The following is a 10,613-nucleotide window of genomic DNA, read 5'->3' as shown; positions in this document are numbered from 1 at the left end:
CTGGGGTTCATGGCGTCACAAAGGATCGGACATGACAGAGCGACTGAACTAAACTGAACTGAATTGGTTATATTGATATGAAAGACTGTTATCATTCATTAAGTTTTACATTCTCAGCCTAATTTGCAAACTTTGTATTATTTGAAGTAAAGAATGTCCTCTGTGGCTGCTAAAAGTCATCTTCATCTTTTAGAAGAGGAACTGAAAGTCTGGAACAGCAACACTCAGGAGCCCCAGATTGTGTGAGAATAGTGCTTCCTGCTGCTCCCAGGCCCTCCTCTTCATCAGCTCTGAGTACTAGCCCTCAGCTGCTCTGAGCACTTGCTGCCTCCTTCCTCCTCTTCCTGACTCGATGTCCTCTTCCCTGCTCCCAGGAGGGCAGTCACCATTCGTGCCTGACTGTTCTGGAATGCACATCATCAAGCACATTGTCACATGTGTGTGCGGTCAGCACACTTTGGTGACAGAATAAAGAAACTGTGAATTAACCCATGTTCAGTATTATGCCGCTGTTATCTGTAGACCATCAGAAAATGAGAACTATGGTCCAGTAAATCATTGTGGAAGAATTCAAACCTTATCTATTGGACCTTAAAAAGGAAATGCAGAGAGTTGTGGCTAGATTTATTTTGGTGCAATTTAAACTGTCAAAATAGACTATGTAGTCACACCTCTGAGTTCTATTTTACTAAAGAAGAGAGTTAGATTGAGCTTCAGGTTTTTATTTCAAGCTGAGTTGACTCTTATAGATGAATATCTCCTTTTGTATTGAGACTTTACCATGAGTATATTTCATTTCCAGTGTAATAATACAAAAGAAGTATTGAAGCTGTGACATTGTCTGATGCCCAGGATAGAAGGGAAAAGTTTCTTCCATGAAAACAAAATTGAGAAAAGTGCAGAAAATGACAATTCTGGCTTAGCTTCTGGTTCAAGATGACAGAGTACGAGGACATGCACTCATCTCCTGCAAGAGCACTGAATTCTCAAGGAGCTGTTAAAAACCATCCACAGGAGGACTCTGGAGCCCACCCAGAAAAGATACCCCATGTCCAGAGACAAAAAAGAAATTATAATGAGATGGTAGGAGGTACTCAAACATAATAAAAATAAACTCCATACCTGCACATTGGGAAACCAACAAACTGGAAAACAATACAACCAAAAATGTTATCTCACTGTTGTGAAGGATCTAAGACTCATGTCAGGCTTCCAGGTCTGCGAATCCAGCAAAGGGCCTGGGAATCCCTGGGATATCTGACTCTAAAGGCCAGCGATATTTGATTACAAGTCTTCCACAGGACTGTGTGGCAAAGAGACTCCATTCTCAAAGGGGACAAACAAAATCTTGTGAGCACAAAGACCCAGGGGAACTGAGCAGCAGTGAGCCCACAGGAGACTGAACCAGACCTACCTGCTAAAGGTGGAGTCTCCTGTGGAGGTGGGTCAGCAGGGGCTTGCCGTGGGGGCAAGGGCACTAGCTGCAGCAATTCTGGAAGGTGCCCCGTGGTGTGAGTCCCCTGGGGGTTTCAGAAAATCACACTTCATTCATTAATAATGTTTCTCCCGTCTTTAGTATGAGAAGGGTAACAACTGGTTTCGGAACTCTTTGTTGGGTTTTGGTCTTTCAGTTGCTATGCAGAGGCTCCTGGAGGTGATCTTGCCAGCAAGTATGGACAAGGCACTTTACTGAAAAGAGAACTAGGATCCAACCTGGGATGGCGTAGGATTGGAGGGCAGAAGTCCATTTCACAGCGCCTGCTCTTTCCTTCCTGCCTCTGCATGTGTTTCACTTTCTGCATTGATATGAGATCTGTATTGTTTCCCTATTATTCGTCTTTTTTACATCAAATCATTTTCTACAAATTCATCTTTCTCAAAGAGTTTTATATGAACTCATAGGAGTGCTTTTTAGAGATATGACACCCAGAAATTGGAATTCTTTTCAGTATATGGCAAAGGAAAGTTCTCACACTGAAAGCACTATGAAACCAGCACTGAAGTGGAAGAGAAAATACCTTTAATACACCATGCAGCTAGAAAGCAGCACAGAACAGAGTTCCTGTGTTGGAGGCAGTGAAGTTACTGTGTAAGGGAGTGAATTGCTCAGTAAGGCAGTACTGAGGAGAAGGTGGAAGGCAGAATAATAGGAGTCAGGAGCAGCCAGTCAACAACATATGGCATCAACTTTCCAGCAGGAGGTGACTGCTTCCCTCAGATATGTCTATCAACCATTCTTTAATGAGTGGGTATAAATTACTTAGGCCTAGACATCAAGACTAACAATTTTCTATAATTCATAATTTCCTTTCTACCTTTTTTTCTTTTTGGCACCCTCCACAGCTTAGAGGATCTTAGTTCCTCAACTAAGGCTCCCTGGAGGGAAAACTCAGAGTCCTAGAAACTGTGCCACCAGAAAGCTTGAAGAATTCCACCTTCTGACAGACATTTGCTAGAAAGTGATAGAACTGTTCCACAGTATAAAATGAACATTACTGTTTTGTGGTAGGTAAATATAGACAAAATAAGGATTTAGATTTTCAAAGTAAAAAACCTCAAGAAGTTTACCTTGATAAGTATTTAATAAATAAAACAAATTACAATTTTAATCAAAGAGAAAGGGGAATATATTTTCTAAATTTTAATACAATGTAAGCATACACATCTTTTATATGAAAATATAAAATATTGAGATAAAATAACACATTAAATAAATAAAATATAAATAAATAACATGAAAGCAGTCATTGCTTATAGACTGATACCCTTGCAGCTGGGTACTTTTATATCTACTTGCTTACTAATACTGTACTTCTATGCATTGGACTAACTAATTCAACAACTTTCATGGCTAAAGCAGAAATCAGAGTCTTCTGAAATGACTACACTTGAGTGTGCAAGGATGCTGTGGCATCTTAGTCAATGAGTCATGTCAAGGTTAATTCTGGTCTCCATCCATCATTCTTAACCTTTCTTGCAAGTTGGTTGATGAAGACAAAGATCTCATGATTTCCAGTCTGACGATTTCCCAGGCGCAGTCACTATATTCCTTCTCTCTCAGGTAGACGTGGATTCCATGGAAGTACCTCTTCATGGCCAGTGTGGGGCCCGTCCTTCCCAGAACAGAGTCTTCCTCTCCCATCACCTGCCCCAGGCAGGCATCCAGGTCATCCAGCTGCTGATGGAGTCCAGTGTGGAGCGGCTCCAGGAGGGTGGTGTCCCAGGCAGCAGAGGAGTGCTCTGTGTTGAAAAGGTTGAAGGTCTGCTGGAGCATCTCGTGGAGCACAGAGAAGGCCTGAGCCTCCTGGAGCTGGCTACCCTCCACCACCTCCTGGGGGAAAGCAAAGTCTTTTCTGTCCTGCAGACAGAAGCGAGGGGAGAGTCTCCTCATTTGGCCCAGGAGCCTGAGGTTCTGCCTGCCAACCAGCATGTGGTTCTGAGACAGGTCACAGCCCAGGGATCCTCCCAGGCCGTAGCTGACAAGCACCAGGGCCATCAGTAGAGAGAGCATGACGGCCATGGGGAATATGAGGCTGCTGCTGGGCTGGCTGAGACGGCGTCTGGTGGAACCTTGAGGTAGGTTCTCTGATGCCATGCTTTCTAAGCAAGGCCATTAAATAGGGAACACAGTAATTTTCATTTTCTAATCATTTCTATACACTTTTACTTTCTATTTTGGTTTTCTGTTATGTATTCTGAATATGGTCAAAGAAATTGTCATCAATTTAAACTATTAATTTTACTTTTTCCCAGTAACTTCAGACATGCTTATCCAAATGGGTATTTATCATCAAATGAGAAGGTCTTTGTCTTATGTTAGAATTGAAGTACATTTGTAATTACACACATATTGCTCCCTGTCTCTCATGCATAAATGTGCCTCTCCTCTTGTCCAGGAACACATTTGTAGCCCTCATCTTAGGCTCCATTTTCCCCTCTCACTTTACCTAGGAAGCCAGGCTCCCTCAGCCCTATGGTTTCTGTATTTATTTAGGGATTTACCAGATCACTGTGGCAGTTGAGCTCTTTGAAACAAGATGGGTTTCATTAGAGTTTGATTTAGAGAAGAGGCTGATTATTATCAGTCCATGAGCTTATCCCACATTTCTCTTCCTTCTAGAACATGTTCCTGCAGGTCCATGTGGCTGTGTTTTAGGGAGCCACAAGCTCAGGGCCATTACAGACATCACCCTTTCTTTCCACCATTTTCTTGCTCGAGACCTGTCATCCTCCACAGACTGGGCCAATACCCCCGCCAGAATCCTGGTTCTTCTCAGGGAACACTGGTGAGGAGACTCTAAATCCAGGATAATTGTATTTTCCCAGCAGCACCTCACTCAGAAGGGAGAGATCACATGGAGACACGCCCTCTCCTCTGAGTGACAGAGTCCCTTCCTCACCTGCTGTACTCCCTCCCTGAGGACAGGCTTACCATATCCTGTGGCCTCAAAATCTCCTTCTGTGGAGGGCTTGTTTATTTGTTGGGAAAATTAATTCTCTTCCTGAACCCCATCCTCTCCCCTGGAGTGTTTCTGTGAAGGATCCTAGTTCTCCATGGTGATCTCCTCTTGTCCTGACCCTTTTCCCCAGGTGTCCAAAACATCAGCAGTGCTCAGATGCTGAGAGCAAAAGTGTGTTTGTGTAAGTTGGTGAAGGAATTTCCAACTGCAGTCATTTTGCTTTTAGTAGTTAAATAATATCTACTTTACCAAGTATAGTTTTTATTATTCAACTCTTTTACTTAAACTGTTCAACACTTGTTCTGCTCAGAGTTTCTGAGCTGGAGGAAGGAGATTCAGTGCTGGTGTTGTCTCTTGTTGGAAGCCTATGTCACAGAATCTAGTGAGTTACAGCCGTTTGTTCAGGCAGTTGATTCCACCCGGCATCTCTGTTCTTCTGACTCTGTCTCCTCTGAGAAAGCAAGTCAGTGAGACCCAGCATGCTAGATCAGGAGAAATAGCCTTCTTTCCTTGAGTGTGATTTTTCATTTAAACTTTTTATATTCACTTAGTGACTTATTGGACAAGATTGGTGTCACTGCTCCTTCTCTGGTTGTAATTCATGATGAGGTGAGAACAAGAAAGGAAAGAAAAGAAAGCCCGAGGAGCTGCATCACTTTCAAGAGGTTAGATTTTTTGTTTCTCTTTGCAATTTTGCTAGAAAGTAAAATTCCACAGTTGTTTTGTGGGCAAGTAGAAAACAAGGGTAAGTCTCAATGTCATGAATATGAAAGAAAGGAAGTGGCTTCCCTGACACAGTGATGTATTCTTGATTAGCAAACTTCAGTGCAGCATATCTGGGGCCTAGGCTGTGGCAGAGGGGAAGGATCAGGTCAATATGAACAACAGAAAGGCTGGGACATGGCTGTTTCAGACAGAAGCTCAACAAAGTCCAGGTCCTGAGTCCATGGACTGCCCTCAGCTTTGTAAGACCAGCCACCTGATTTTTCTTTCCTTTAATCCATATGTGGCCAGTATAAGGGGAGAAGGAAGAAGTCACACACACCAGCTCATCGGAGACGGGTAATCAGAACTCCAGTTGCTAGAACACTAACCCTGTCTCACAGGGTCAAGGAGACCAGCCTTGCTATGCATCTGTGACAAATCCACCTGGGCAATGAGAAGTTGCTTTGAGAAAACTAGAATGAAAGGGAATGAAATGATTCCAATGATTCTGATCTTAATCTGGGTAATAATAATTATGATATTAAAAATGATAACTGAATTTTATTGATTGTAACCCTAATGTCCCTAATATCCCACCTTGTGATATGATCACATTTATGGGATGGGTTTCTTTGGGTTTTTTAAGAATTTTAAATGCATGTATTTGGCTGTGCCAGGTCTTGGTTGCGGCATGCTGACTTTTCCATATTCCTTGCCTCAGATAGGATCTTGTGGCATGGGAAGTCTTGGTTGTAGCCTGTAGGATCTAGTTCCCTGACCAGGAACAAAACATCAAAATCCTAGGAGAGTGGACTACTTTCCTAGAATCTCTTCCTCAGCAAAGAACTTCAACTGCTGTTGGATTTCTCACGATTATGTACAAGGCCCTGCTCAAAAGGGAGGAAACTTGGGCTCCTGGACTCTTCATAGTCCTGCAGGCATTCCCTCTCCTAGAATGAACACTTAGGGATTCAACATGCAGACCCTTGCCTGTGTTAAGGAACTTGCACTCAAAGCTTCTCTTGGTTGGACTGAGGGTGGAGTAAAGAGGTTACTATTGGTTATATTGATATGAAAGACTGCTATCATTCACTAAGTTCCACATTCTCAGCCTAATTCTCAAACTTTGAATTATTTGAATTAAAGGATGTCCTCTGTGACTGCTACTATAGTTGTCTTGATGTTTTAGAAGATGAAATGAACATCTGGTGTCGGCTACACTCAGGAGCCCCTGATTCTGTGAGAGTAGCTTCCTGCTGCTCCCAGTCCCTCCTCTTCATCAGCTCTGAGTACTGGCCCTCAGCTGCTCTGAGCACGGGAGCCCACCCAGAAAAGATACCCCATGTCCAAAGACAAAAAAGGAATTATAATGAGATGATAGGAGGCCCTCAAGCACAATAAAAATAAATCCCATACCTGCCAGATGGGAAACCAACAAACTGGAAAACAATACAACCAAAAACGTTCTCTCACTGTTGTGAAGGATCTAAGACTCACGTCAGGCTTCCAGGTCTCAAGAATCCAGCAAAGGGCCTAGGAATCCCCAGAAATCTGACTCTAAAGCCAGCAATATATGATTACAAGTCTTCCACAGGACTGTGTGGAAGAGAGACTCCATTCTCAAAGGGGACAAACAAAATCTTTCAAGCACCAAGACCCAGGGGAACTGAGCAGCAGTGACCCTGCAGGAGACTGAACCAGACCTACCTGCTAAAGGTGGAGTCTCCTGTGGAGGTGGGTCAGCAGGGGCTTGCCATGGGGGCAAGGGCACTAGCTGCAGCAATCCTGGAAGGTGCCTCTTGGCATGAGTCCCCTGGGGGTTTCAGAAAATCACACTTCATTCATTAATAATGTTTCCCACTTCTTTAGTATGAGAAGGGTAACAATTGGTTTCTGAACTCTTTGTTGGGTTTTGCCTTTCAGTAGCAATGCAGAGAATGCAATGGCACCCCACACCAGTACTCTTGCCTGGAAAATCCCATGGACGGAAAAGTCTGTGGGCTACGTTCCATGGGGTCGACCCAGTGACTTCACTTTCACTTTTTACTTTCATGCATTGGAGAAGGAAATGGCAACTCACTCCAGTGTTCTTGCCTGGAGAGTCCCAGGGACAGAGGAGCCTAATGGGCTGCCATCTATGGGTTTGCACAGAGTTGGACACGACTGAAGAGACTTAGCAGCAGCAGCAATGCAGAGGCTTCTGGAGGTGACATTGCCAGCAAGTATGGACAAGGGACTTTATAGAAAAGAGACCTAGGATCCAACCCTTACAGCGGAGGACTGGAGGGCAGAAATACATTTCAGAGCGTCTGCTCTTTCCTTCCTGCCTCTGCATGTGTTTGATTTTCTGGATTGATATGAGATCTCTGTTCTTTCCCTATTATTCGTCTTTGTAGTACATCAAAGCATTTTCTGCTAATTCATCTTTCTCAAAGAGCTTTTTATGAACTCATAGGAGTGCTTTTGGAGATATGAAACCCAGAAATTGGAATTCTCTTCAGCATACAGCAAGGAAAGTTCTCACACTGAAAACACTATGAAACCAGCACCGAAGTGGAAAACAAGATACCTTTGCCAAAGGGCCAGCACCTTTCCATGCTGCCCTCCAGTCGCTGTCTCAGGGCGGCTGTCCTGTCTCCTCCCTGAGGGCAGCCACTCCGTGATTCTCACTGTCCTGATGATTTCTGCCAAGCACGCTTGATGCCTCTTGTGTGATATGGACTCATTGAATCTAAACCGTAAGCCTGTGAAAACTACTCTTATTGTCCTCATATTAAAGATGAGGAAACTGACCTGTTGTGTTTGTGAGATTTTTCAGGGTCACACTGTTGGTAAATAGCAGAGGTGGGATTCAGAGGTTTTGGAATTTCTAGAACTCTCCTTTCACTTGGGCTTCCACTCTGACTACACCATGCAGCTAGAAGAAACCAGCACAGAATAGAGCTCCTGTGTGGAGGCAGTGGAGGTATTGTGGAAGGGAGTGAATTGCTCAGCAAGGCAGTACTGAGGAGAAGGTGGGAGGTAGAGTAATAGGAGTCAGGAGCAGCCAGACAACACCATATGGCATCAGCTTTCCAGCAGGAGGTGACTGCTTCCCTCAGATATGTCTATCAGCCATTCTTTAATGAGTGGGTATAAATTAGTTATGCCTATGACATCAAGACTAACCATTTTCTATAATTTCATAATCTCCTTTCTACCTGTTTTCTCTTTGGCACCCTCGACAGCTTGTAGGAACTTAGTTCCCCACCAAGTCTCCCTGGAGGGAAAACTCAGAGTCCTAAAAACTGTGCCACCAGAAAGCTTGAAGAACTCCACCTTTTGATGGACATTTGTTGAAAAGTGATAGAACTGTTCCACAGTATAAAGGGAACAAACACTGTTTTGTGATAGGTATATATAGACAAAATAAGGATTTAGATTTTCAAAATAAAAAAAACTCAAGAAGTTTACCTTGATAAGTATTTAATAAATAAAACAAATTACAATTTTAATGAAATAGGGGAATATATTTTCTAAATTTTAATACAATGTAAACATAAATATTTTTATATGAAAATATAAAATATTGAGATAAAATAATACATTAAATAAATAAAATATAAATAAATAACATCAAACAGTCATTGCTTATGGACTGATACCCCTTTTATATCTAACTATGCTTACTAATACAGTATTACTATGTATTGGCTGAAGTAATTCAATAAATTTTGTGGCTAAAGCAGAAATCAGAGTCTTCTGAAATGACCACAGATGAGTGTGCAAAGATGATGGGGCATCTTAGTCAGTGAGAGTCATGTCAAGGTGAGTTCAGGTCTCCATCCATCATTCTTAACCTTTCTTGCAAGCTGGTTGATGAAGACAAGGATCTCATGATTTCCAGTCTGACGATTTCCCAGGCACAGTCGCTGTATTCCTTCTCTTGCAGGTAGACATGGATGCCCTGGAAGTACCTCTTCACGGCCAGTGTGGGGCCCGTCCTTCCCAGGGCAGAGTCTTCCTCTCCCGTCACTGTGCCCAGGCAGGCGTCCAGGTCATCCAGCTGCTGATGGAGTCCAGTGCGGAGCTGCTCCAGGAGGGTGGTGTCCCAGGCAGCAGAGGAGCGCTCTGTGTGGAAGAGGTTGAAGGTCTGCTGGAGCATCTCGTGGAGCACAGAGATGGCCTGGGCCTCCTGGAACTGGCTGCCCTCCACCATCTCCTGGGGGAAAGCAAAGTCTTTTCTGTCCTGTAGACATAAGCGAGGGGAGAGTCTCCTCATTTGGCCCATGAGCCTGAGGTTCTTCCTGCCAACCAGCACGTGGTTCGGAGACAAGTCACAGCCCAGGGATCCTCCCAGGCCATAGCTGACCAGCACCAGGGCCATCAGTAGAGAGAGCACGAAGGCCATGGGGAAGATGAGGCTGCTGCTGGGCTGGCTGAGATGGCGTCTGGTGGAACCTTGAGGTAGGTTCTCTGATGCCATGCTTTCCAAGCAAGGCCATTAAATAGAGAACACAGCAATTTTCATTTTCTAGTCATTTCTATACACTTTTACTTCCTTTTTTGATTTTCATTTATTTATTCTGAATATGGTCAAAGAAATTGTCATCAGTCTAAACTCTTAATTTTATCTATTTCCCAATAACTTCAAATGTACCCATCCAAATGGATATTTATCAATCAAATGAGAAGGTCTTCATCTTATGTTAGAATTGAAGTACATTTGTAATTACACACATATTGCTCCCTGTCTCTCATGTGTAAATGTTCCTCTCCTCTTGTCCAGGAACACATTTGTAGCCCTCATCTTAGGCTCCATTTTCCCCTCTCACTTTACCTAGGAAGCCAGGCTCCCTCAGCCCTATGGTTTCTGTATTTATTTAGGATTTACCAGATCACTCTGGCAAAGAAACTCTTTGAAACAAATGATGGGTTTTCTTTAGTGTTTGATTTAGAGAAGAGGCTGATTATTATCAGTCCATGAGTTTACCCCACTTTTTTTTTCCTTCTAGAACATGTTCCTGCAGGTCCATGTGGCTGTGTTTTAGGGAACCACAAATCAGGGCCATTACAGACATCACCCTTTCTTTCCACCATTTTCTTGCTGGAGACCTGTCATCCTCCACAGACTGGGCCAATACCCCACCAGAATCCTGGTTCTTCTCAGGGAACATGGGTGAGGAGACTCTAAATCCAGGATAATTGTATTTCCCCAGCAGCACCTCACTCCCAAGGGAGAGATCACATGGAGCCACCCCCTGTCCTCTGGAATGACAGAGTCCCTTTCTCACCTGCTGGACTCCCTCCCTGCTGACAGGCTCACCACATCCTGTGGCCTCAAAATCTCCTTCTGTGGAGGGCTTGTTTATTTGTTGGGAAAATAAATTATCTTCCTGAACCCCATCCTCTCCTGGAGTGTTTCTGTGAAGGACCCTAGTTCTCAGTGGTGACCTCCTCTTCTCCTGT

General features: G+C 43.6%; 2 protein-coding genes across 2 annotated transcripts; both read right to left on the bottom strand.

Annotated features, from left to right (window-relative positions):
• Positions 1-2,938: 2,938 nt before the first annotated feature.
• LOC102272108 (interferon omega-1) lies at positions 2,939-3,972 on the bottom strand. The gene has a single exon (XM_005901346.2). The coding sequence runs from the start codon at positions 3,593-3,595 to the stop codon at positions 2,939-2,941; it is 657 nt and encodes a 218-aa protein (XP_005901408.2). The 5' UTR covers positions 3,596-3,972.
• A 4,995-nt stretch (positions 3,973-8,967) lies between these two features.
• Positions 8,968-9,555, bottom strand: LOC102266925 (interferon omega-1). Its single transcript, XM_070366936.1, has one exon. It carries the CDS (start codon positions 9,553-9,555, stop codon positions 8,968-8,970), a length of 588 nt encoding a protein of 195 aa, XP_070223037.1.
• Between the last annotated feature and the right edge of the window lie 1,058 nt (positions 9,556-10,613).

The sequence above is a fragment of the Bos mutus genome, unplaced genomic scaffold (genome assembly GCF_027580195.1).
Source record: "Bos mutus isolate GX-2022 unplaced genomic scaffold, NWIPB_WYAK_1.1 CTG307, whole genome shotgun sequence".
Taxonomy (NCBI): domain Eukaryota; kingdom Metazoa; phylum Chordata; class Mammalia; order Artiodactyla; family Bovidae; genus Bos; species Bos mutus.
This window is presented reverse-complemented; position numbering and strand designations above follow the sequence as displayed.

Excerpts from the sequence above, each read along its gene's own strand:
- LOC102272108 (XM_005901346.2), bottom strand. The coding sequence starts at position 3,595 with ATGGCATCAGAGAACCTACCTCAAGGTTCCACCAGACGCCGTCTCAGC.
- LOC102266925 (XM_070366936.1), bottom strand. The coding sequence starts at position 9,555 with ATGGCCTTCGTGCTCTCTCTACTGATGGCCCTGGTGCTGGTCAGCTAT.